This window comes from Pectinophora gossypiella, chromosome 24 (genome assembly GCF_024362695.1).
Source record: "Pectinophora gossypiella chromosome 24, ilPecGoss1.1, whole genome shotgun sequence".
NCBI lineage: Eukaryota > Metazoa > Arthropoda > Insecta > Lepidoptera > Gelechiidae > Pectinophora > Pectinophora gossypiella.
This window is the reverse complement of record NC_065427.1, coordinates 1,766,162-1,790,691: the sequence shown is the minus strand read 5'-3', so window position 1 is coordinate 1,790,691 and position 24,530 is coordinate 1,766,162. Positions and strand designations below refer to the sequence as shown.

The 24,530-nt window shown below is 40.6% G+C and overlaps 1 protein-coding gene across 2 annotated transcripts in view; it reads right to left on the bottom strand.

Moving 5' to 3' along the window:
* LOC126377797 (uncharacterized) overlaps positions 1 to 24,284 on the bottom strand; it is a 39,696-nt gene extending 15,412 nt beyond the window's left edge. For both annotated transcript variants that reach the window (XM_050025637.1, XM_050025636.1), the window contains exons 1-19: positions 24,278 to 24,284; positions 21,423 to 21,556; positions 20,844 to 20,990; positions 20,269 to 20,359; positions 19,568 to 19,664; positions 18,260 to 18,362; positions 17,654 to 17,826; positions 17,250 to 17,470; positions 16,276 to 16,433; positions 15,258 to 15,346; positions 14,799 to 14,942; positions 14,333 to 14,497; positions 6,836 to 6,935; positions 6,291 to 6,391; positions 4,009 to 6,044; positions 3,430 to 3,650; positions 2,657 to 2,803; positions 2,084 to 2,291; positions 401 to 1,127 (exon numbers count right to left, since the gene is read on the bottom strand). In XM_050025637.1, the coding sequence (XP_049881594.1) occupies positions 401 to 1,127; positions 2,084 to 2,291; positions 2,657 to 2,803; positions 3,430 to 3,650; positions 4,009 to 6,044; positions 6,291 to 6,391; positions 6,836 to 6,935; positions 14,333 to 14,497; positions 14,799 to 14,942; positions 15,258 to 15,346; positions 16,276 to 16,433; positions 17,250 to 17,470; positions 17,654 to 17,826; positions 18,260 to 18,362; positions 19,568 to 19,664; positions 20,269 to 20,359; positions 20,844 to 20,990; positions 21,423 to 21,449 (4,955 nt within the window). In that variant the 5' untranslated portion in view covers positions 21,450 to 21,556; positions 24,278 to 24,284. The remainder of the gene's footprint in view (positions 1 to 400; positions 1,128 to 2,083; positions 2,292 to 2,656; positions 2,804 to 3,429; positions 3,651 to 4,008; positions 6,045 to 6,290; positions 6,392 to 6,835; positions 6,936 to 14,332; positions 14,498 to 14,798; positions 14,943 to 15,257; positions 15,347 to 16,275; positions 16,434 to 17,249; positions 17,471 to 17,653; positions 17,827 to 18,259; positions 18,363 to 19,567; positions 19,665 to 20,268; positions 20,360 to 20,843; positions 20,991 to 21,422; positions 21,557 to 24,277) is intronic.
* Positions 24,285 to 24,530: the final 246 nt, after the last annotated feature.

Below are 24,530 nucleotides of genomic sequence, written 5' to 3'. Positions count from 1 at the left end.
GTATTATTGGTGGGTGGTGGTATTGTTTGGCCCGATGTAATTCAACTCTTGATCTCCGTCATTCTGGTCTAGACTAACTATTCTTCAAGTGTGAAAGCTTTTTAAATTGGATGTCTCAGTGAAGCTGTGTGGGCGAATGTTCTATACTCTCTCCTAGGTGGGAGGCGTATGGTTCACTGCCTAGCGTAGGCCCAAGTATATATAACCTATCCATCTCAGGCCTTTACATCTTTATCAGATGATGGTTGATTATTTGTTTTTTTTTCTATGATGATGATTATTATTTATTGATTGATTATATTTTTTTGGTTTGATGGTTGATTGATTGATTGATTTGATTATTTTATTTTATTATTGATTGTTTATAACCTATAATGCTATTTAATAAAACCATACTCACTTCATAATGTTCTGTTTCAACAGCATCCTCTGTATATTCTCGGCGTTGGGCAGCGAGTCAGTCGACATGCCCGGCGTCGGGGTAAGCGTCGGTTGCGTCAACCTTAGTGCTATCGGGTCCGACAGACCCGGCACCTGATTCAACCCCATATTCAGACCCAAATCCGCACCCATTGGCGTCCCTACTTGACTCAACCCTAGAATAGGAGTGTCTGTTGCTATTTGTAGAGGAGTCGTTAAGTTGGTCAAGTTATTCTGCAACGTAGGGTTAAGAAGGTTAGGGTTGATGACGTTTTGGAACGTCGTAGGTAATGTCTGTTGTACGGACTGAACTGTGACCGCAGTGGGTGGGGGCATCTGATTGACAGGCTCTGGTTTCAACTCCATAGGCCTGTGGTCTGTTAATGTTTGTGGCGTGTGGGATATTTGCGATGAGACGGAATACTGGTGAGTAGGAACATAGTTGTCTTGTGGAACGACTGGTTTCTGGACGTCTTTTTCTGGAAGACCGTTTAATTGCGTGTCGACGCGTTCTTTGGCGGGCTCAGGTAGCTTCTTTTCTTCGGTTATCACAGCTTTGTCGTGGGGCTCCTCGCCCCGGTCGACAACGGGGCTGACTAGAAATCTGGATATCTTTCTCGAGGGTTTCTGTGGCTTTTTGTCGCCATTCGATTCAGCGCTGCCGGAGCGCTCAGGTAGCGTCGATCCGCCGTCGGATTGGTTTGAACCTGGAAAAGATTTATTGCTATGCAAGACGCCATGAAGAATAATTAAAAAAATATCACTCCCATATCTCTGGAATCCTCATTTCCCTAATTTTAACGCGGTAAGAACCCGGTATTGAACTGTTTTAATTATGATAATAACCGCGTAAACCTCAGGCCATGAAGACATTGGAATTTTATATATTGGCACAACCCAGACACTATAAAACGCATCAGATAGGAATAATAAGTGCCAAGGGAAGAGATAGGTATTATGTAAGTGAAATTATGTGTGTCGAAGTTTGTCACATACTTTATGTATGTATCTCGTCCGTATCCCTAATGGGGTAGGTAGAGCCACAAGTAATCAAAGACAACTCGCAGCCACTGTTGGTACGAAGTCCTAAGATGAATATGATGAAACTTATCACAAGGGATCAGTCTATCGCCCATAACAATTGTGCATTATGTAGAAAAGGATACAATCCCTCTGTCATATGGATATCACGATATGCCCGGAAAGACAAGCAGCTGAATGTGTTCTGTTTGATATTTGTTCCTACTCCAGCATAGCTTCGTCCTAAATAAATATAAGCTCACATACGACTGAACACCAATTGAGGTAGATAGATAGATAGTCAGAACTACATCCATCGCAAGATGAACTAAATACCTGCACCTGGCCGAACTTTCTGTTAGACCAACGTGATAGGTGGTGAGCCGTATCGCCGTCTATAATAAACTAAAAACCCGTAATTACCCCCAAACTACTAACCGAACTGTCGAAATAAACGTATTATTATTATCAGAGCCGTGTGAAGTGTGTACGGTCACGAGTACTAATATTTATACACTTTGAAACCATGTCACATTAACTTTTTTGCAAATGAAACCAAGTCTCAGAAAATGTCAAATATGATAGTGCGACAAGGTTCTAAAGTGGGTACATGATATTGCTCATGACTGTACGATCTGCTTACCTATGGAGGAGGCGGTGCTAATCTTGCGGGAGATGGTGTCGATGTGCGGGGGCTTGTGCGGCGGCTCGGGTTCGGGCTCCGCCGGGTCGAGGGCCAGCTCGGCCGCGATGTTGTCGTGCGATGCCGTCGGCGTGGTGCATTCAGAGTTGTCCTGGTTGGAATCTGTGAGGTTCTCTTCGCGCTCCGTCGTCTCGGAGTCGTAGTCCGTCTATTAGTGACAATAAGATTAAACGAAACGATTTTTTTTTACTATTATGTATACAAAGCTTTTCCAGAAAACAAAATATTATAATAGCACAAAGCACGATTTGACGAAGCTTGTGCGGATTTTATTATGTATGATTTCGATATGCTTTCCCTCATTTATTTTTTTATTTTAATTGGTTTTAATTTTTTTTTGAATATGAATGTTTTATTAACGATGTGCCCTGTGGTGGATTTACATTCTGTTTATTATTATTATTTTTAAGAGGTATAAAATAAGCGTCTGTATTTTTGAAAATACATATCCGAAAACTGTCAAGTACCAATTCTAAACCAGTAGTGGAATGATATGCAGCTGATATAAGGTACCTTATCGATGTTGAGCCGCAGCGCGGAGTGGTGCGCCGGGCTGAGCACGGGCGTGGCGCCGGGGTTGGCGAGCGCTTGACTCACGATGTCCTTGATCAGCTCCATGAACGCCGCGCTCTGCCACTCCGGAAGGAGGTTATTGGATATCTGCACAGAAATAAGTTAGTTAGGAAAGTGTTCTTTTTTTGCCGTGACTTATTGTAGATTTGCCGCAAATGACATTAACTACTTGGCCGGACAAATGAGCAGCGCTGAGGGCACCCACGAACAAAATTTAAGACAATAAGCCCGAGGGTGCCCAGTTGGGCGAGAACCTCGGCTCAGGGCGTCGTCTGAGAGGAAAATATTTGAAAAAAAATTTAGGAAAGTGAAAAAAGGATCGTTTTGTAAGGGACGACGAAGACAGGAGCCCATGGTAAGGATATTTGGTTAGGTCAGGTGTCAGTTGTCTGCCTCTACCGAAAGGCGAATTCCGTGAAGAAACCCCAAAAACTGTAATAACGCTGTTAGGAGAACATGTTACTTATTAAATAGTGTCGCTGGTCTGGATCCCAGCTCAACCACTGAATTCGATTTTATGAGTTTGAATAAAGATCATAGTTCACGTCACGGTTTCTAGGATTTGTGCCCGGTTAATAGCAATAGGCTCTCTCCCTATTACATGGGATTTAAACATAGTTGGCGAGGAGTGGGCGTCTTGTTATAATGCTGTGTTCGTATAGCACTTGAGTACTAATATTGCACTTTACATAACATTCATAATAATAACTCACCAGATTGGTAGCAATCTCTTCAGGATTGACATCAGTAACATCGAACTTGAACTGTACGGTCTTTGTCTTAGACTCTAATTGGCACTGCACCGTGGTGGCCGGAGTATCTGCCTCTCTCTCCAACACTGATAGTTTGGGAAACTTCTCTTTCTCTCGCGACCGCTTCTTCGAGCTACGGGACTTTTTCTCGCTTGTAATTGGTGATGGTATTGCTGTACCCACTGAAACGATTTAATGGAACTTGAGTTAGAAAACATGTTGATATTCCGCAATAAATAATCAATGGAGAATCTCCTATGGCATATAGCTGGGATTAAGTGAGTGAACTATTATCCCTTCAATTCCCAATCGATAAAAAAAATAAGTGGTATTTCCTACAAACAAATGAATTTACTGTTTAGTAAGTTACGTTATACTCCTTAAAATGTATCAAAAAGAGAAAGAGACGAGAGATACGCATGTCTCTTTCGCACTAACGGTATACAGCATGGTATGAAAGAGATGACAGGTATGTCACTTCTACTACGTTTTAAGGGGTTGGGGTTCAGTTTTTAAATACATATAAAATCAACCACTCACCATCCTGCTGCGTTTCCGCCTGCTTCTCTTCAACTGAGCTCAACTCTGGTTTCATTATGGCTTCACCGTGAGTAGCTCCTGAGGGGAACTCGCTCATTGGCGTGTGGAACTGCTCCTTGCCGTTGCCATGGTAACCGTTCTCCTCCGGAGGCAGGTTCAATTGCTGCTGCATAGGTTGTTGTATAGGTTCTTGAGGCAGCGACTGCACGGGCTGAACTGTAGGTAAAGTTTGAGGGACAGATGGAAGGGTTTGGGGTATTATTGTTTGGGGTTGGGGTACGGATTGTGGCACAGTTTGGGGTACCGTTTGAATGGGCTGAGGCATCGGTTGGGAGGTCGGAGCCATAGACTGTGGCACTTGAGTGAGCTGTTGAGGTACGGATTGTATTGTCTGAGCCATAGATTGTACCGGTTGGGGAATAGATTGGGTTATCGGCGCTTGAGGTACTTGAGCGGTCTGTTGTGGGAGAGATTGTGGCACTTGGGGCACCGACTGCGGGACTTGTTGCACTTGCGCTTGCATCTGATTGACTTGCGACTGCTGCACTTGAGACACTTGGTTCATAACCGACTCTTGGGCCATAGATTGAACTTGCCCCATAGAAGAAGGCACGGATTGGTGAACGATCTGTTGTACCTGGTTCTGTTGGTACATTTGCAGAGGATTGGCAGAGTAATTCTGCACCGGAGTGCCTTCATGACTAGATATCTGCCTGTCGTTCTGCAGTACGTTCATGTTTAGACCCATCATGTTGTGGGGGAGAGACTGGCCTTGCATTTGCTGCATTTGGTACTGATCTATGGACATCTGTTGTTGTAACGCGGGCTTGTTATAGTCCATCATGTTTTGTTGTTGATCGTGCTCGACTGTGCTTATTTGACTCTGTTCTGAACCCTGTCTCTGGTAAACAGGACGTTGAGCACGCAACATCTCTTCAACCTTCTGTTGTTGTTGTCCCATCAATTGTTGCTTCTGAGCCAACAAAGCCAAGTTCTGTTGGTCTATGATGTTCTGTTGCGTCTGCAACTGCAACTCTTGTTGGGCTAGGTATTGTTGTTGTTGTAAATTACGGAAATGTTGCGGAGATAAAGTTTGACCAGGCATTTGTAGTTGCTGTTGTGTCAGCATATGTTGTTGGAGGACTAGTTGTTGCTGCGCTAACATTTGTTTTTGCATGTTGAGCTGTTGTTGGGCTTGCGCGACTTGCTGTTGTGCCTGCGCCACTTGTTGTTGCTGAGCTAATAGCTGAGGGTCGACAGCGTTCAATATATTTGGTTGCATAAATTGCTGTTGTTGGTAATTTTGACTAGTTTGTTGCATCTGGGCTCCTAACAAATTCTGCATCTTCTGCTGTATCTCTTGCTCCTGCGTCAGTTGTTGTTGTTGCATCTCCATATTCTCGTTCTGTTGTTGCATCGGTTGATTCTGTTGTTGCATGGGTTGTTGCTGTTGTGTTTCTGATTCGGATTCCTTTCTAGACTGCATTGCATCAGGCCTTTGGATTATTTGGGCTAGTATATTCTGTAGGTTCTGTAACGAGGGGTCTAAGATTTGCCCGGAGACGAGATTCGTTTGTGGAACTATGTTCTCTTGAGCTGCTATTTGTTCTTCTAACTGCTTCTGTTGTATAGCGACGGCCTGTTGAGCTATGATATTCTGTTGTTGTTGAATAATTTGTTGTTGTAGAACTTGATTTTGTTGGTTAATCTCGTTGGCTATACCGAGCTGTTGATTGAGGAGAACGTTGGGTTGTAGTTGTGTTTGCGAAGGGTTCTGTTCGAGGTAACTCTGCGCTTGTTGTTCCATCATTTGTCCTTGGACTGTGTGTTCTAATATCTGCTGTTGGTTGAGTAGATTCTGTTCTAAGAGGACCTGTTGTTGCTGGAGTATTTGTTGGTCGGAGAGCGTAGAGGGAGACATGCGGGCTTGCATAAGGTTGTGTTGAAATATCTTCATGGCTTTGTCCTCGTTGTTAAGTTGTTGAAGCTGGAGAAGTTGTTGCTGCGCCTGGAGGAGCTGGGATTGTTGATCGAGCCTGAAAATGGGATATGTACAGGCTTACAATTCCTCTTTTAAAGTATTTTCTTATAAAGTGAAATTGAAGTCCGATACTTGATGTTTTTAGCCCCACTCTTAAGGAATCTAACTTTTAAAATTGAACTGAAATACAAATTAAGTTATGTTCAAAGGTCTTGAAGGTCGTTGGTTATACTCTTTAAACAATTTTCCTGTCTCAGATGAGATAGATTTATGTGTCAATAGCCCAATTATGAGTACTCACTGTACGGCTGTTAGCCCCTGCGGCGAGCCCACTCCGTTGAGAAGACCAGCTTTAACTTGCTCCACGGGACCCGCTTGCTGTTGGTTTTGGATCATTTTCACCTGGAACACAAGTATTTCAAATTATGGTCACTACATTACAAAAAGCCAGGGGATATTTGAAATCATCGTATGCACGAATCACACAATGTCGGTCATACAAGACGCTACTCTCAAGCCGTCAGCACACAGAATCTTTATTTATTGCTAGACACACAACAAGTATTTATGAAAAAGTAAACACACATTTTTTAAAACATTTTAGCGAACAACATCACGCACGTAAGAGATACACTCAAATCCACCCCACTAAATATTGGAAGTGACAGTATCTCTATATTGTATGTGTATTTGTGTGTGAGGCTATGTGTGTGTGTGTGAGAGAAAGAGAAAGAGAGAGAGAGAGAGAGATAGATAGATAGATAGTTTGTACGTGCGAAATAAGCAAGAACTGTACCGGACGAGTGATTGTGGAGATTATGGAATCCAATTAATGCCATTACTGACCTGCCTCAACTGCGACTCTAATAATAGCTGCTGCTGCCGATTCTGTTCGTTGATCAGCTCTTGGTTGAATAGCATCTGGGCTTTCTTCTCGCTCCTCTCACTGAAATAAAAAACACTCTTATAGATAACATCTTTGAATCATTTTATTCAATGCTGGAAAATAAGGTTTTAATAACAGATTCTCATTTTTACGAGACTCGCTAGCTATGGAGTTCTCAGTTAAAATGTAGTCAGATCTCATTGGTTACGTCACACCGTCTCCTAATATATTTCTTACAATGAGGAGCTTAAAGGTATCCCACTTATTTTTAGCACTTATCAATCTTGATACTTGTCTTAAAAAAAATATCACAAGACGCCAGATAAGCCGCTTGACGTAGGGAAAGTAAATGAATTGACTAGTCCATAGCTTTCGCAAACTTAATAGTGTTAAGTAAACGAAATGTACAAAGCCATATCATCCCAAAATACACACATTATCATCCGAATACAAAACAATTTCAATGCAGTATCAGTTAAAAATAAAGCCGCTATAAAACCACATCTACCAATACCCTACCTATAATATATGCAAACATGACCTTTCCAGAGATAACAGACACAGAACTAAAATAATGACAGGAACTGGTAACAACGCACTAAAGTAACCTTGTAAAGGGGAAACTTCGGACTGCGAATTAAAATAATTATAACTACTCAATGTGAGCATCGCACGCGAGTATCTTGGTCTAGTAAGGTTCTATAAGGTTATTTACTTCGATACTGTTGCCATGACAACCAGGTGAGGTTGTTCAAAAATTCGGGCGAAGTAAGCTATTTGTTTTGTATTTATTGTCTCGTAATGATACGGCGAGTCGTTTGTGAACCAACTTTAAAGGGAAGACCAACATTCTCCTATTCTGAGGTTAGAGGGGACTGCGCAAAAATGTTGTTACTGTTGCATACTAAACTAGCGGTACACTATATTATCATGATCACCGTGTTGACGCAATAAAGTACAACTATTTGCTCCTTTAACGTAGTTATTAATTAATACGAAACTTGATGAGCGGAACACACGTCAAAACGGGCATCCTAGCTTACCTCTAGTTTAGTCCAATACGACAGATTTTTGTTTTTAGTTTTATATAAACCAAGGTTTGCACGAATAGTTTTAACGATTTATAGCAACTAGAGTTTCATTCACTCAAAAGTAAATAAACAAAAATAATGAACCAACCTCATTCATAATTAAAACACATAATAACGGGTTCTTACCGCGTATAAAGTAACCAAACTCATTCAATAAGAACGTGACTAAATGACATAAAATATCGTAAAGAAATATCACTAATTAATAGGGTAGTTTCCAACTAGTCAAATCAGTTACTATAAACGTCAAAACACGAATTTACTAAAATTTGTATGAATAAGCAACCTGTGACGTCATAGAAAAATGTGACAAAATGTCGCACGTAATATTAAACTTTTCTTTATTAAAAATCATAAATAAGTTAAAAAAGAAAATGGTTATTATCACCTTTAGATCTATAGGTGATAAAAACCATTTTCTGTCTTTATTTAGTAATCAGAATTTCATAATTTATCTTTGACCTATGAAACTACCCAATTCATCATCAGGCCTCACACATCTTTTCCATCGGTAATTAAAAGCAATATTATATTATCTCCCTATCCATCCATAGGGAAGGCCCGTGCCCCAGCAGTGGGGACGTTAATGGGTTGATGATGATTATGATGATTATATTATCTAAATCCCCTGACAACGACATACATTCGACCCACATACCTACATTTGATTAGGAGAATAATATTTGATAAGAAAAAGATTAGTCATTGTTCAAAAAGACTACGCACCGAAAGAATTAAAATGAGACAATAAAGACATGACGATGACTGGCTGGAAAACCTGAAGCAATAAAGTCTTCGTGGTGCTATACCACCTCCTGAGTATTGCCATTAACCGGGTACAAATCCTGGACACCACATGATATATATTTTTTTTATGTAGCCTATAAAATTGTACCTCGCTCATTACGTATAACCGATAAGCGAACGATTTACTGAAAGCGAGTTTATTTCGTCACTGGAAAGGAAAAAATACGTAAGCGCCAAGAGACCATTTCGGGGAAAAGTCGTTTTTAAAGACTTTTGCCGTTTTTTATCATATTTATTTTTTACCCATTTATCCAATTTATATCACGTCAACGTAAGATTACATTGTTTTTCATTTTTTATATAAAGCAATATAGGGGCGCGTCACAGGGACTGTAATCTGGAACCTGACAGAGGGCGGCAGTAACTGTCAGTACTATTCAGAGGCGGAGGACAGGAGTCTTAGTACGGCTTTGAAATAGACTACTCTGGGGGCCATCCCACTCACATCAGACAGAGTACTGCGGGGCGGAAGGCAAGAGGGAAACCACTGCTCTATTTTTCCCTAAAAAGCTTATTCACAAATTACAGCAAACATTGCAAATGAGGTTAAAAAAGATACGGTGAAAATAATGAACAGATGTTGTGTAATATTGGGTAGGTACCTATAGTTATTTTATTTTGTCGTCAAATTTCAGCGATATTACTTATTAATAATTAAAACAAAGATTTGTTTTTATACACGTTAGACATCACTAGTCGGCAGTGGTGTGGTTACCTAAAAAAAAAATTAAACGTCACCACAGTGGTACGGTTTCGTAATTTGTAGAAATACACAAGTATGACGTCATCAATAAACATGGTTAGCCGTCGTAAACAAAACATATAGTCAAATCTCATAACGATTGATTTAAATATAACCAATTTAATTCTATTTTCTCGTACGGCTGCCAGTATCTAAAATAAAAGTCGGACATCATTATTTTTGGCAGTCACGTCGTGTCTAGATAACAGTAGACATCTCTGGCAACTCACCGGACTTGTTAGTATTGTACGGTCACTATTGCTAACATGTATCTTTAATACCATGTCACATTAACTTATTTGACAAATTGATTCTAATGTCTCACTAAACGACAAGCATGTAAATGTGACAAGGTAGTAAAATTGATACATGTTAATGCTCGTTTCGTATTACTAAATAAATTTAAAGGTAAACAATACCTAAAAACTTGAGGAACGCTTCAACGGCCGTTAACAAAACACTTCACATATTCAAACCTCACTGAAAACACAGTCAAACAGTACGTTTCTACACAGAGGATCGGCCATTATTATCATAAGCACTTTTTTGTTAATTTACTCGTCAAAATGTTGCATAGTTTTGTGTGTGGATTAAATAAAAACAGTGTGTATAGTGTGCTGGTAAACATAATGTACTGGTGGCGTCATCGCAATTAATCGCGCGCAATCGACCGGCGAAATAAGCATTCGGATTATTCGGCCGATATGCGAGACTGCGCCAACACTGATATTTTATCATTTAGATAAATAATTATACTACTTTTTGCCCGCGGTTTATGTCCGCGATAATATAAATATTCCAGGGATGATAGCAGATGAACGCATTTGTGATTGTATTTAAATGTTGGTTTTGCATTGTAAAAAACGTGTTAATTCCCATCATCATCATCTCTTGTCGGTGTAGCATTCTCCATGCTACTTTTTAGGGAAAAATACGGCCTTCCGCCCAATTCGTGATTCGTGTGACATCATCTTTAGTTACTACTAAAGATCATGACAGTAGTCAAATGTCGTACTCATTGTTACTAATTCATAATAAAAATTCGAAAATAACTTAAACAAAATATATTTTTGATTATGAGTAGAATATAACTAAACAATAATTTTAAGTTTCAATAAGTTTTCCGTGACGATCTTACATTGAAAATACATTTATTTTGTATTCTGTATTTTATAATTTTAGCCCAGTCTAGAACTAAGCTTTTAAACAGGACTGACTATAATTTCTTACAATACTAAATACCTGTCTGTACAAGTCAAAAAGTCTACCTAAATAAAGAAAACCCACAAACCGCTAGTCGCGTGCTTCAACCACATTCGTGCAACATTGCTCGACCTCTCTGAATATTCATCGTCTTATTTAGAATCGAGTTATGTTCTTTATCGATATCGCTTAGACATTGAACAATTTACAAGACAATTATGTTCTTTTTGTACGATTTGTGGAGATTACGAAACTGGCTAACGGATTGATTTTGGATTTGAATTATTCTATCATTTTTTCACATATTTGTACACAATTTAAGACCGTGTGTGTGTGTGTATGTATGTGTGTGTGTGTGTGTGTGTGTGTGTGAGAGAGAGAGAGAGAGAGAGAGAGAGAGAGAGGTATATAGTGTATTTTACTTATTAACATAACTTATAAATCATGTTAATTAGCATTCGTTTGAAAAATAAGAGACCTTAAAAAAATAGATGCACTATCTAAACCTACGCACTACTGAACTACTACCCACTGTTGGGCACAGACCCCCCCTCCTCAAACCCGCCCCGAATTCAATCAACCGGATTAAAATCAATATCATATTGCATTACAGCATAAACCGATCGATCGAGACGTACAAGTCTACTCGCACATAATTAGAAACACGGAGTCAGGGTCGACACACGTAATGTTGTGTGTCTGATCTCTACTAATAAAATTAAAATAAATTTAAATTTATTAAAATAAATAAACATAAAAATAAATTTATTAAAATAAATTACAAAAAAAATAATAAATTTATAATACTTAATTAATGAACATGCGTATTACGAAATACCTACGCAATAATTTCGAAAGAGCCGTAGTAGCCTAATTTGATAAAGATAAAGATAATGCAGAAGATGAAGAACGCTTGACCCACGTGTGTTGCAGGTAGTGATGAGCCGTTCCCGTGAAAGTTCCCAACGTGAGAATGTTCTCGATGTAAAATATTTTTAATAGTAAAGACACTGGCTGCTTATCTTTTTCAAATTGTTCCTTCTTGTACTCTGGTCTTATCTGCCTAAAGGTTAGGTAATAAAGCTCTTTTCACATCAATTTTGCACCTTTTTTACTGCCGGGACCGTTCTTAAAGTGGAAACATTCCCGGGAACTGCACATCACTGGTCGCAAGTTCGAATCCAGCACGAACCTAAACTAATGATTTACGAATTTGTTTTAGAATTCATAAATAATATTATGTACTAGCTTTTGCCCGCGACTTCGTCCGCGTGGCGTGTAAAATAAAAGAGAGATGTTTGTGTGTGTGGGAGTGCATATCAAATTTCAAGCTTACTTATGCAGTTTAGATTTTTTCATAAAATTTTTTCTTCCCGCTGACTCCCATTTTTCAAAATACAGCCATAACTAAACTTTATATTTACTAAGGTATGCATGCATGCTAGATTGAAAACATCTATCTTACGCGGTTTCGATTTTTTCATACATTTTTTTTTCCCGCTAACTCCCGTTTCCGTGGGAATTTTGCAATATCCTGTTGCAACTAAGCTTTAAGTTAACTAAGGTACCTGCATGCCAAATTTCAAGCGTCTAACTTAAGCGGTTTAGATTTTTCATACAAAAGGATTTTCCCGCTAATTCCCGTGGGAATTCCGGGAATTCCTTTCTTAGTGCACCTCTACGGTGCCTAAGCTACGTCCCTTCCAAATTTCAAGAGCCTACGTTTAGCCGTTTAGGCTGTGCGTTGATATGTCAGTCAGTCAGTTTCTCCTTTTATATATTTAGATGAGTTTAAGTATGCATAGTAGTCAAGGTTAAATAAAATAGATGACTACATGTTATTTCTTTTAACGTAATAAGGGTTACGAAGCAATACCGTTGGGTATATTTTAATTTTTGATTACAAATCCCAGTTCACAGGAAGTTGCGCGGATCTTTGCGTATGTCATGTACTTTGCAAGGGAAGTTTGAAATGTTACAAACCGGTAAAATGTCCTATGTTGTAATGGCTAGAGCTCCGACGTCCAGTGGTTGGGCGTTGGGCACACGATCCGGAGGTCCCGGGTTCGATTCCCGGTGGGGACATATCACAAAAATTACTTTGTGATCCCTAGTTTGGGGAGGACATTACAGGCTGATCACCTGATTGTCCGAAAGTCAGATAATCTGTGCTTCGGAAGGCACGTTAAGCCGTTGGTCCAGGTTACTACTTACTGATGTAAGTAAGTAGTCGTTATATTAGCCATGTCAGGGGCCTTCGGCGGCTCAATAGTAACCCTGACACCAGGGTTGATGAGGTTGGTACTCCACCTTACAACCCACACGATAGAAGAAGATGGCTAGAGCTACCTTGAAGCCCGAACTAGAAGTCTTGGGTTCACTGAGCAATACGGGCCTCTAGTTGACCGGAGAATAGAATATGTTTACGGCCATAGTATTATTTCTCTATACAAAATTTCCTGCCAGTTTTTGCGAGGTCGAAAAGTAAAATGAGATTGATTTTTAGACTGGCTTCTATTTCTAGATTAGTATCCTAACGTAGCCTAACGGCAAAAAACGGAACCCTTATAGATTCGTCATGTCTGTCCGTCCGTATGTCACAGCCACTTTTCTCCGAAACTATAATAGCTATACTGTTGAAACTTGATAAATATGTGTATTCTGTGAACCGCATTAAGATTTTTACGCAATGATATAAAAAACAATAAATTTTACACATACATAGAACTGAAACTCAAAAATTGAATAGTTTGCGCGAGAGACACTTCCAAAGTGGTAAAATGTGTCACCCCCCCCCCCCCCCCCGGCTCTGTAACTTCTAAAATAAGAGGAGGATAAAACTAAAAAAAATATATGATGTAGATTAGCATGCAAACTACCAACGAAAATTGGTTTGAACCAGATCTAGTAAGTAGTTTTTTTTTTAATACATCGTAAACCGTAATTTACTTTTATATTATGTTACTTGCTGTTACGGAACCCTTCATGGGCGAGTCCGACTCGCACTTGGCCGCTTTTTTATAATTTATTTTAGACTCAGTCAAATACCCTATTGTCGCTAGAAACACTTTTGTTTCATTTTTATGAACGTATAGAACCGTGCTGAGGTTTTTGTTACAGCTTCCTTTCCCCGGCTGTACAGGCCGTAAGAAGACGTTCATTGTAAAAAAAAATACGACACAGTGTAAAAACCATGTTACGTACTGAATAAAGATATTTTTGAATTTTAATATCGATAAATTCGAAATGTCTTTTAGGGAAATTAGGTTTAAAATATAATAACACTTTCTTGGGGCGTCCCCAAGAATGAGTGTATATAGGGTGTTAGTGACATCGTAACTCATGAAACTTATGAAAACTCATGAAAATGTTTGTGTTATTTTAATTATTTTCCGTTCCATACTTTTGTGACGGTAAATTCCACTTGATATTACTCTGAATTATGACCTGAATCATCCCCCTTAGTATTCGTTACGTTATCACTAACAACCTGTATAGTAATGAGACATATAGAGGCTATTTGTATTTTTTTTATGTATATGTGTGTCGTAGGTTTTACCCGAATAAACTTTATTATTATTATTATTATTTATGTTATGTAATATACGACTGACCGGTTGAGGCTGATGAGTTGCGACTTGAGCAGCTTGACGACGATCCTCGCGTCCTCTTCCATGATCAGCCCCGCTTTAGCCATGTCGTTGGCCACCTCCTCGCAGTCATCACGCTCCATGTCGAATTCGAACTGGATCGCTTCGTTCTCCTTGTGCGTGTACGACCTGCGACACGATACTCAATTATACAACCTGTACATAAGACATATATATGTATACAGGATGTTAGTGACATCACATGCTCAGGCCAGAAGTCCGCATGAAGCAGCTCAGCAGCGAGCATGGTGGACCTTGAAAGACCTAAAGCTTGTAGGCCTCTCAGACTCGAGGAGAGTAACCTCCACCACATCAGCCGCTGGGCATCCTCGGCGCGTCTCCCTTATGTGTCGGATGATATCCTCGGGTTCAGTATCCCGTTGGAGCCTCGACACGTAGAGGAGTATTGTTTATGTAATGTAATAGTTACCGTTTCTTAGGGTCGATGATCTTGAGTCGGAACTGTATCTTGGTGATGTCGGAGGAGGTGACGAGGTCGCGGCCCACGATCTCCAGCCGCAGACCGATGTCCTCGCCGAAGAATTCGTGGTTCAACAGGTCTTTCACCTTCGGCCTGGAATATTATACAACTGAGAACATTTTTGCAAATTTTCACTATCACAGTTGGCTATCGACCATTAAAGACGGCGATATGGCTACTCAACTACCAAGTTGGTATAACAAAAATAATGTTGAATAAAGTATGGAACTGAAAATAATTAAAAAAGCACTAACATTTTCACAGAATCCCCAATATTCGTTACGGTGTCACTAACAGCCATACGTACTTGTATGGCTGCCTATACGTACTTGTACGGAGTGTATATTAGGACCGTGAATTATGTCTGTTTCAGGAATGATAATGATCAATTGATAGTTTGGTGTGTACCTGTCAGTCTTATTGGGGCGGATGCACTGCTCGATGATATCGCGTACCTCGGGTATCGTCACCTTCTCTAAGCTCTGCGGCTTTACTCCCTACAAAATAAATAAAAATAATTACTTCATGTATGGGGCGGTAACTGTGGTAGCACAGTTGGAGAACGCATAGACCTAAACCAACAATTTTCGAATTTGTTTACGAGTTCATGTTTGGATCATAAATGATTATCACGTGCTCAGCGGCGAAGGAAAAACATCGTGAGGAAACCCACATTCCCGAGAAATGTATTTCGGAGGTATGTGACCTAACCTATATTGGGCTGGTTTTCCCTTCGCGGGTTGGAAGGTCGGACATGCAGTCGCTTCCGTAAAGACTGGACTTGTCAAATCTTCAGGTTAGGTAAGCGAACCGTGTGAAAAACGGGATAACGCTAGGGAGACGACTTTATGTGTGGGGCGGAAAAATCAAGAGGAGGCCTATGTTCAGCAGTGGGATCGAATAGCTAGAAAGGCGGTGGGATATGTTTTACATGATAAAAGCGTTTATCGTTTGGAAAACCTAGCTCAATTCGTCTCGGCCGGTGGGGAAGTATTAACTTCTTGTCGTGCCTCTCCATTACTGAAGGTTGACGATCTGCTCATTTTAGAGCATGTGACCTTGATACGCGACTTTTTTCTTTTTTATTCTGAGCAACATCTGCCTTTTCCAACCTTTTTGATGCCAAAAATATGCCTTTTCTAAAGTAATAAATAAATTATCTGCATTATTGCCATGTTATCTAGAAGTGTAAAAACTTACTACACTAGGTAAGTTTCCTTGAGGTTCAACCGGCGAAACGTTGTAAATTTTAAACTAAGTACTATGAACTTGACTGTGTCAATTAGGTACTTAGTGTTGTAAAACTTATAATAAATAAAGAATTTTTGACAACAAACAAATAATATCTGCCTTTTACGACCGAAGCATTGACCTATGAACTAGCATTTCGGAACGCTGCCCGGTGATCAATGACCAGTGTACTCACCGAGACAACTTTCTTGTATATCTGCGCCGGGCCGCTGCACTCGCTGTAGGGATACTCCCCGGTGGCCATCTCCAGCATGCACATGCCGAACGCATACACGTCCACCGACTCGTCGTAGTGTTCCTCGTACATCTCCGGCGCCATGAACTCAGGCGTGCCTGCCAAGCAATATACAAGATTGGAGTAAAGTATCAAATAGTATAAAACGAACGTTGAAAATTGAAGCACACAGACACTACACATTGACGGTATCGTACACGCGCGTCTGTGAGTGACGTCTGACGCCCATACGATTAATAACTAAAGTAAGACTGCGGGGGTAAGGTAAACCTAGCTAGCTCAGCCGCTGGTGGGGAGCCGAGAGTTGCCGTTCTATACGTTGTAATATTCCTTAGGCTGCGTTTCCATTGACGCGGAGCTGTGCGGAGATGAGCGGAAATGTGCAGGAAACGACCAATCACCGTGAGGGAGAGAGTGACAGAGTGTCTTCGCTCTCTCGAACGCTGTGATTGGTCAAATCCGCCCATCTCCGCTCTTCTCCGCTTATCTCCGCGTCAGAGGAAACTCGGCCTTATTCTATGATTTGGAGTATAATATTTTGTCTCGTATCATCATTACTCGTCGGTGTAGCGTTCTCCATGCTACTTTTTTGGGAAAATAGGGCAGTGGTTTCCCTCTTGCCTTCCACCCCGCAGTACTCTGTACCCAGACGCGAGTGGTATAGCGCCCAGAGTAGTCTATTTCAAAGTCGTACTAGGACTCCTATCCTCAGCCTCTGAATAGTACTGACAGTTACTGCTTCCCTCTATCAGGTTCCAGTCCCTGTGAGTCGCCTCTTCCGTCCTGCATTGCCGTACTGATGGCTCCCATCTCCACCTCTGCAACCGTTGAGGTCTTCACCCGTATCCCTGGGTAAGGAATCTACATTATACCCCGTAGGTGTCGTATACGTGCAATAAAAACTCGAAACTCACCAATAACAGACTTGGCGAAACTCCTGTTCTTCAATGTTGCCAACCCAAGGTCGCCAATCTTGACGCTGCCAGTTGTTCCCGTGATGAAGATGTTGTCACACTTGAGGTCGCGGTGGATGATGGGCGGCGTCCGCGAGTGGAGGAAGTTCAGGCCCTTGAGGATCTGCCTGCACCACGACTTGAGCACCTTCGGGTTGATGCGCTTGAAGCGGCGCAGATACCTGTAAAATATAGAATAAGGAATAATACTACTGTTCAGCCTGTAATATCCTAACCAAACTAGGAATCTCAAAGCGATTTTTGGGACCTGGATTCGAACACGGGAGCTCCGAAACGTAAACTCAACGCTCAGGCATTGGACCAGAGGCAGTTAGCGCTACCCATCATAATGTACATAGACTCACGCTTTGAGCGTCCCGGAGAGCATGAGCTCTGTGATGAGCACGATGTTCTTCTTCTTGGCGACGGTGCCCTCCCAGTAGTTGTAGAAGCGCACGATGTTCGGGTGCTGCAGTTTCTTCAGCATGTCCGCTTCTTCGCGGAAGCGCAGACGCTCCGTTTTGTTCAGCTTTTTCTCCTGCAATTTGGTAAAAACTCTTATTAAAATTACATATATTTTTTTTTTATTCTCCTGACAATCTCCCCAAGTCCATCGCGGAGGAATGACTGCCCAATCATAAGGCACTTCATCAATGTTACTAAGGCCCTCGTAGAATATAAGTACTAACATGAAGTTGAAACTAACAGTACAACAATGGAATTGTCCGTAAACAAAGAATTTATCAATTTTATTATTAATTCACGTATCGATCATAAATAATTGATATCTAGAACACACTTGTGCGTTAGGCAGAACAGGTAATAATGAGGTTTTTCTATGGAATGTCCGGGTGTGTTAGAAGACTGGATGCAATCCTAAATCAGGTAAATTTTTAGGACAAAATTATTAAGACCAATCCTCGTCGATCTATGTGGGGAGGTCTGTGCTCAATGGGACACGTATTACGTACCAGCAACTCGCACCAGGCCACGGCGACGCCGGTCTGCGTGTCCAGCCCGTGGTAGACCGTCTTGAACGACCCGCGACCCACCTCCTTGTCGTACTTGAAGAACCTGCAATTTTACATTTATAAGTCCTCTTCGAGGATATAGGCTTGATGCTTTGTATGTTAAGTGTTTGGCGGCAAGGGTGTGCTGTCGCCGCCGAAGAGAGCATAGTATCCCGCTAGCCACAAGGTAGTGCGACTAGTTTTTGCCAGCGAGAGTATGCTGTCGCCAAAAGATACTTTCAGTGGAGTGGAATGTTAAGTGGAACTCCATGGTCTTTGCCTACCCCAACATGAAATAGGCATGTATATGTAAGTAACTTTCAAAACAAAGAGAAAATTCAATCGAAAGTCTGACTCGGACGTAACTTAAAACCGCAGCTCTTGTCAAAGCGGGACGAGCGTGTTAACCATTACACCACCAGGTTCTGAACCTATCTATGTGAATTTCTCCATTAATATCTTTAGCGTTACATGAGATATTGAAAAACGGATTCCAGATTATTCTTTAGCATGTTGACGCAAGTATATTGATGAATAAAAAAACAATCAACTACCCTATTCTTCCGTAGGTTTAAACGACATGCGCGGAAAGGTGCAGCTGAATGTATTTATGAGAAGAGAACAGAAGGGTTAAAATGGCCACACCGAAGCAATTCATCTAAGAAAGCAATATTGTTATTTGACATTTGTTTGCATTGCGCAGTTACCTTTATATGCGCAAATGTCAAATTGCAATATTGCTTTCTGAGATGAATTGCTTCGATGTGGGCATTTTAACCCCCCAAGAGCTTCTATGCAGCTCTGGGAGTGAACAATAAACACAGAACACGTCCAGCTGCTTGTCTTCCCGGGCATGTCGTAATATCCGACAGAGGGATTGTGTCCTTTCTAACATGATTGACACTGATAACACGATAGGCTGATCCCTTGTCACCACCTGTAGGGCTAACATGCGCAAAGTGATCAAATTTTGTCACGGTCATTTTATCGATTGGTGCCAATATGTGAACCCAAATAAGTCATATCGTTCTGTCAAAATACGAACAAAATCACGTGTCTCGCATGTTAGGGAAAAAACAAACTTATCGATTTCGACAAAACAATTTTATCACATTGCGCATGTTAGCCCTGTTAGTCATCATATCTATCTTAGGACATCGTATCAAGAGTGGCTGCAAGTCGTCTTTCATTACTTGCCCGCCTTATTATTACGGGCGTGAGTTTATTTATGTATGGATGGAGAAGAGAAAAGAAGATGGCGAGTCTTACCTGCCGCAAGGTGAAACTCCAATGGGTTCCTCTTCGTCTTCTTTATCTTGTTTCTGCTTGTCCTTGTCTTGGTCAAGCTTATCCAACTCGATGTACCCTGCAACAGTTTATTTACACCTTAGAATATCTTCTAATCAATCTCAGTGACACATCACTTAGTGGTTGTGCCAATTGTCGATAGAAGTATTATCGGACCAGGAGGTTGAAAAAGGCCACTTAGAAGCAATTCATCACAAAACAATATTGCAATTTGACATTTGCGCATGAAAAAGTAGTGACCTGTTTTAACCCCTCAGTTATTACTTTATAATTTAACAAAATAATAGTGTGTTAGTGGCATCGTAATGAATACTGAGGAGGACGATTCAGACCATGATTCTGAGTGGTTATTTTTGTTTTGTTTTTTTAATTATTTTCAGTGCTATACTTTTGCGACGGCGATTAAGGGCGAATCGTATTTATCGGCAATCGCATTCAGGATTCCGTTGGAGCTGCCGCGCACTCGTTCCAACAGTGTAGCAACTCGCTTACGCAAGATTGCGTGGAAACCGTTCACTCGTGCCTCCGCGAACATTCCAGTATCGCGGCAAACCCATCAGAACTGCGTTAATGCGAAATGCGTTATTATATTGCACCCTTAACACATCAAGTGACTTTTCCAAAGAGAATGGACTCTGCAATCATTTTATATGTAAACTCACCATTTTGTTTCTCTTGCGGTTGTTCCTCGCCCTCCTCGTCCTGCGGTAGACACTTCTCGGTCGCTGTGGCTATTTCACCTATGTTCTCCTCCTGAAATGGATAAGGTTCGAGTAAGTAGACGATACAAACATTTTTTTAAAGGAAAGAGCTTTAGTACGAAAGAGACTGGTTTAAACGTTCGTTTAATTATTGCCCACCTGAACTGACACTTCAAATGGGAATCGGCTTCAGACGCCGAACATCACTCTCTTAGCCGGTACCGATGAAGTGTCAGTACTGAAATCATTCGTTCAATCGGCTTGTCGAACTTCATATGACGTCACGAATCGGGGATCGCCATCTTGGCTGCTTACGACACGACAGTATCTAATAGATGTTCGATTTGCTCCAACCTGAATCGGCTTCGTCTTACCCGGTAGGGCCCCTGTGCCAAGGTTTTTCTTGCAGCTACTAAACAGGTTGTGAGAAGCTACAGTAGTTTTAGGCGGATGAGGCGTTCAAGAAAATTAAAAATATTTATGTAAAAAATGAAGTTGCAGGTTTAGAGGTTCTATCGCCGATGGTATGTACTGACCAAGTCCTGTTCAGAGAGGAAGGGGTCGTCCTCTAACCGCGCCACCAGCTTGTTCCCGCTGTCGTCCAGCTCGGGGTCGCAAAGCGCGCCCTGTCCAGAGCTGCGGCGCCGGAAACCGCCCACCACGCCCACGCCTGACTGGTTCGCCTGGAATAAGGGTCTTTTTTACTATACGTCTGTTCATATTTTTCCCGTACCCAAAGGTTGCCTGTAAGAATTTTTTATTTATTATTTATTTATTTACTTGTTTCAGTCACAACAACTATCTTCATAGGCTAACCTGATGCGACAGAGTTGGGGACTTATTTATACATATTTAAAATTAATCATTAATTATTTTTTACTAGTACAATATACGATTTCCTTAATTAAGTAAAGTTTTGCTTGACCAATAAAGCCTGTGTCCTGTGTGCTCCAATGTGGTTTTTTTTTAATGTGGAGGATGCACGAGGGTTTATGTTTATGTATGTCTGTTTGTTTGTTAGATACGATAACATTACAACATTGATATAGCCTTATCCAGTTTCTGGTGGTTTTGCCTGCATGTGCTATTTTAACTCCATTCGAGTATACACGTACCACGCTGGTGGTGAGCGAGTTGAGCATGTCGAAGGTGTTGCTCTGCTGCGTGTGTATGATGGCCAGCGCGTTGTACGGCCGCTGGCCCAGCACCGGCGCTTTGAGCACGCCCACCTCGCCTGGAACCACCACCTGGGGAACAATAGTACGTATATTAATCAACGATTTGCTCGAAAGAGTGTTTACGTCGTAATAAATATCATAAGATTGAAGGTGGATGTAAAATATTTTTCTTTGTGTTAACGTCAAAATTTAATAAAAGTTAGTTGCGATTGTGGAGTAACGGAGTTTTATTCATGGTCCGTTACGAGCCGAATATATTTAGTAGCGACGCGAAATACATATAAAATATAAAATAATTTACACGATAATCACCAACAAAACAAAAAATATTGAAGTGCGAGGAGAATCGTCCATATTTTTATTCGAAACTACAGAACGACGAGCTGTGGGGAAAGGTACCTTCTACTTATCTACGTAACGGTTACACAGAGGAATTGGTGAGCTGCTGAAAGGGACCAAGACACTGGAAGCTGGTTGTGTGAGGTTGAGCTACGCCGCATCGATTAAACCGTGCTATACCTCTACCTATTATGTACATAAGTGGAGATCGAGAACTTTCGATGTGTTTGACGGTCAACATTATTATTTTCTGCTGATCTACCTAATTGGATGGGAAAGTACGATTTGGTATTTACCTAGCTTGGGAGATTGGTCTTCTTCTGCGTGCGCTATACGAAAATTCCTTACTTACCGGGTGACATCGAGGGAACGACGGTGGTATATGGCGTTACAAGATACCTACTTACCTGTTTCCAGATTTACCTATTTTCAGTACATATTACAAAGGAGTCGAAGCAATACCTACAAATATTATGATGTGCATCAATAAGCTGTTTACGGTCGTGTTTATCTGTTCTAAAGTGTAGTTTCGATATCAAGGACTTTAATAATACCTACTTAATTCATTTTTTGTGTTTATAATCGGTACGTATCTACCCTATTGTGTTTTATTGCGACTAAATAAGTACATATTTATTTATTTGTATCTCATACATTTGGTTCAGATACTAGGCTTTGTTTACCTACTTCTATGCTATGGATACTCTTATTAAATTGCAAACTAATTACAGAGATCAACTTAAAAAAGCTGAGATCAATTTTAGAAAATCACCGAAGTCACGAATTACTTTAAACTATGTAGAAACAAAGTTGGATTCTTTGAATGATTTGTTGTTGAATATAAGAAGTACCCATGGTGAAATTGTCAAACTAGCTTCACCTGAAACATTGACTGATCATCCATATTTTGCATTAGATATATTCAATTTAATGGAAGAGGAATATACTGACTATAAGTGTCTCTTAAAAGATGCCGTAAGAACATTTCGACCAATCAATGATTCTCTAAATTCATCTACGCCGTTACCTACAGTTCAACATAGTAGTAAAGGTTATTCACACCATGTTAGATTGCCCGATATAAAGCTACCTACCTTCTCTGGTAAATACACAGAGTGGCCTACGTTTCACGATTTATTTGTTTCACTTGTTGACAAAAATCATCATTTAGATGATGTACAGAAATTACAATATCTGAAAACGTATTTGTCAGGGGAGGCTGAACAGCTGTTACGTAATATACCTATCACCGCCGATAATTATGTCATTTGTTGGAAACAGTTGCAGGACAGGTACAATAATAAAAAATACATATCGACTTGTTTACTTAAAAGATTGTTCGGTCAGCGTAATCTAACAGTACAAAGCGCTAACGGCATAAGGGACCTTTTAGACACAACGAAAGATTGTTTAAATGCATTAAGTAATTTAGATATACCAACTGATACCTGGGATGTGATTATTATTTATGTAACTTGCTTGAAATTGGATCCAGAAACAAGAAAGCAGTGGGAAATTAAAATTAGTGAATCTGGTGAGGATTTACCGACCTTTTCTCAATTTGAAGACTTTTTGGTTAGCAGGTTTAGAGCTTTAGAGTTTCTGGAGCCTAATAAGAGTAAACCTAGGGAGAATATACATCCCAAAGTACATCACGTGTCTATGCCCTCCTCTGTGGTATGTGCATTTTGCTCCGAAAATCACAAAATGTTTCAATGTAAAAAATTTAATCAGGCCGATTATAATACACGCATAGAATTTGTTAAAAACCGTGGAATTTGTTTTAATTGCTTTGGTGCAAACCACACTGTTAAATCATGTTACCTTCGTACTTCGTGTCGCATATGTAAGCGTAAGCACCACTCGTTGCTCCACCCACCAAACCAAGACACCAACCAACAACCATCTACAGAAAAGCCTGTAAGTGTGAACCATGTAGTTGCGTTCCGTGCTGCGACCGACGACCCACACCGTATTGACGGGGTGCCAAAAAATGTTGTAACCAACCATTCCTCCAATAAAATGGACCATACCCAGGTATTGTTAGCTACAGCTATAGTTAACGCAGAGGGGAGAAATGGTATCAACCAACGGCTGAGAGTTTTACTAGACCAGGGGTCTCAGGCCTCATTTATTACCGAATCAGCTGTACAATTGCTTGGGCTTAGGAAAATTCCTATGCAGAGTTCCATATCAGGATTAGGAGAAAACCAGCGGACATTGACTTCAAAAGGTGTAGTTAATGTCAACTTATCCTCGCTCCATAATCTTAATTTTACCATCCAAGTAAATTGCCACGTCTTGAACAAATTGACAACATTTTTACCAGTAAAGAAGCTTGAGTTGACTGGCTGGCCAGAGTTAGAAGCACTTCAGTTGGCAGATCCTGGATACCATACTCCTGGGAAAATTGATATATTGCTAGGCAGTGAAATTTATGGCCAGATTTTGCTTGAAGGTCTTCTCAAAAATGCAGCTGGTACCACCATGGCACAGAATTCTACTTTAGGTTGGATTCTGTCAGGCCAAGTTGAACCGAAACCAGTTCATTGTCATAGCGCCAGTGTAACCTTACACTCGTATACCGACGATAATGAACTTCTAAAACGATTCTGGGAGTTAGAAGCGGAAGCACAACCACTAAAAAGAATTATGTCAAAGGAAGAACAAAAATGTGAAGACATGTTTGCTGCTACCACCACCAGA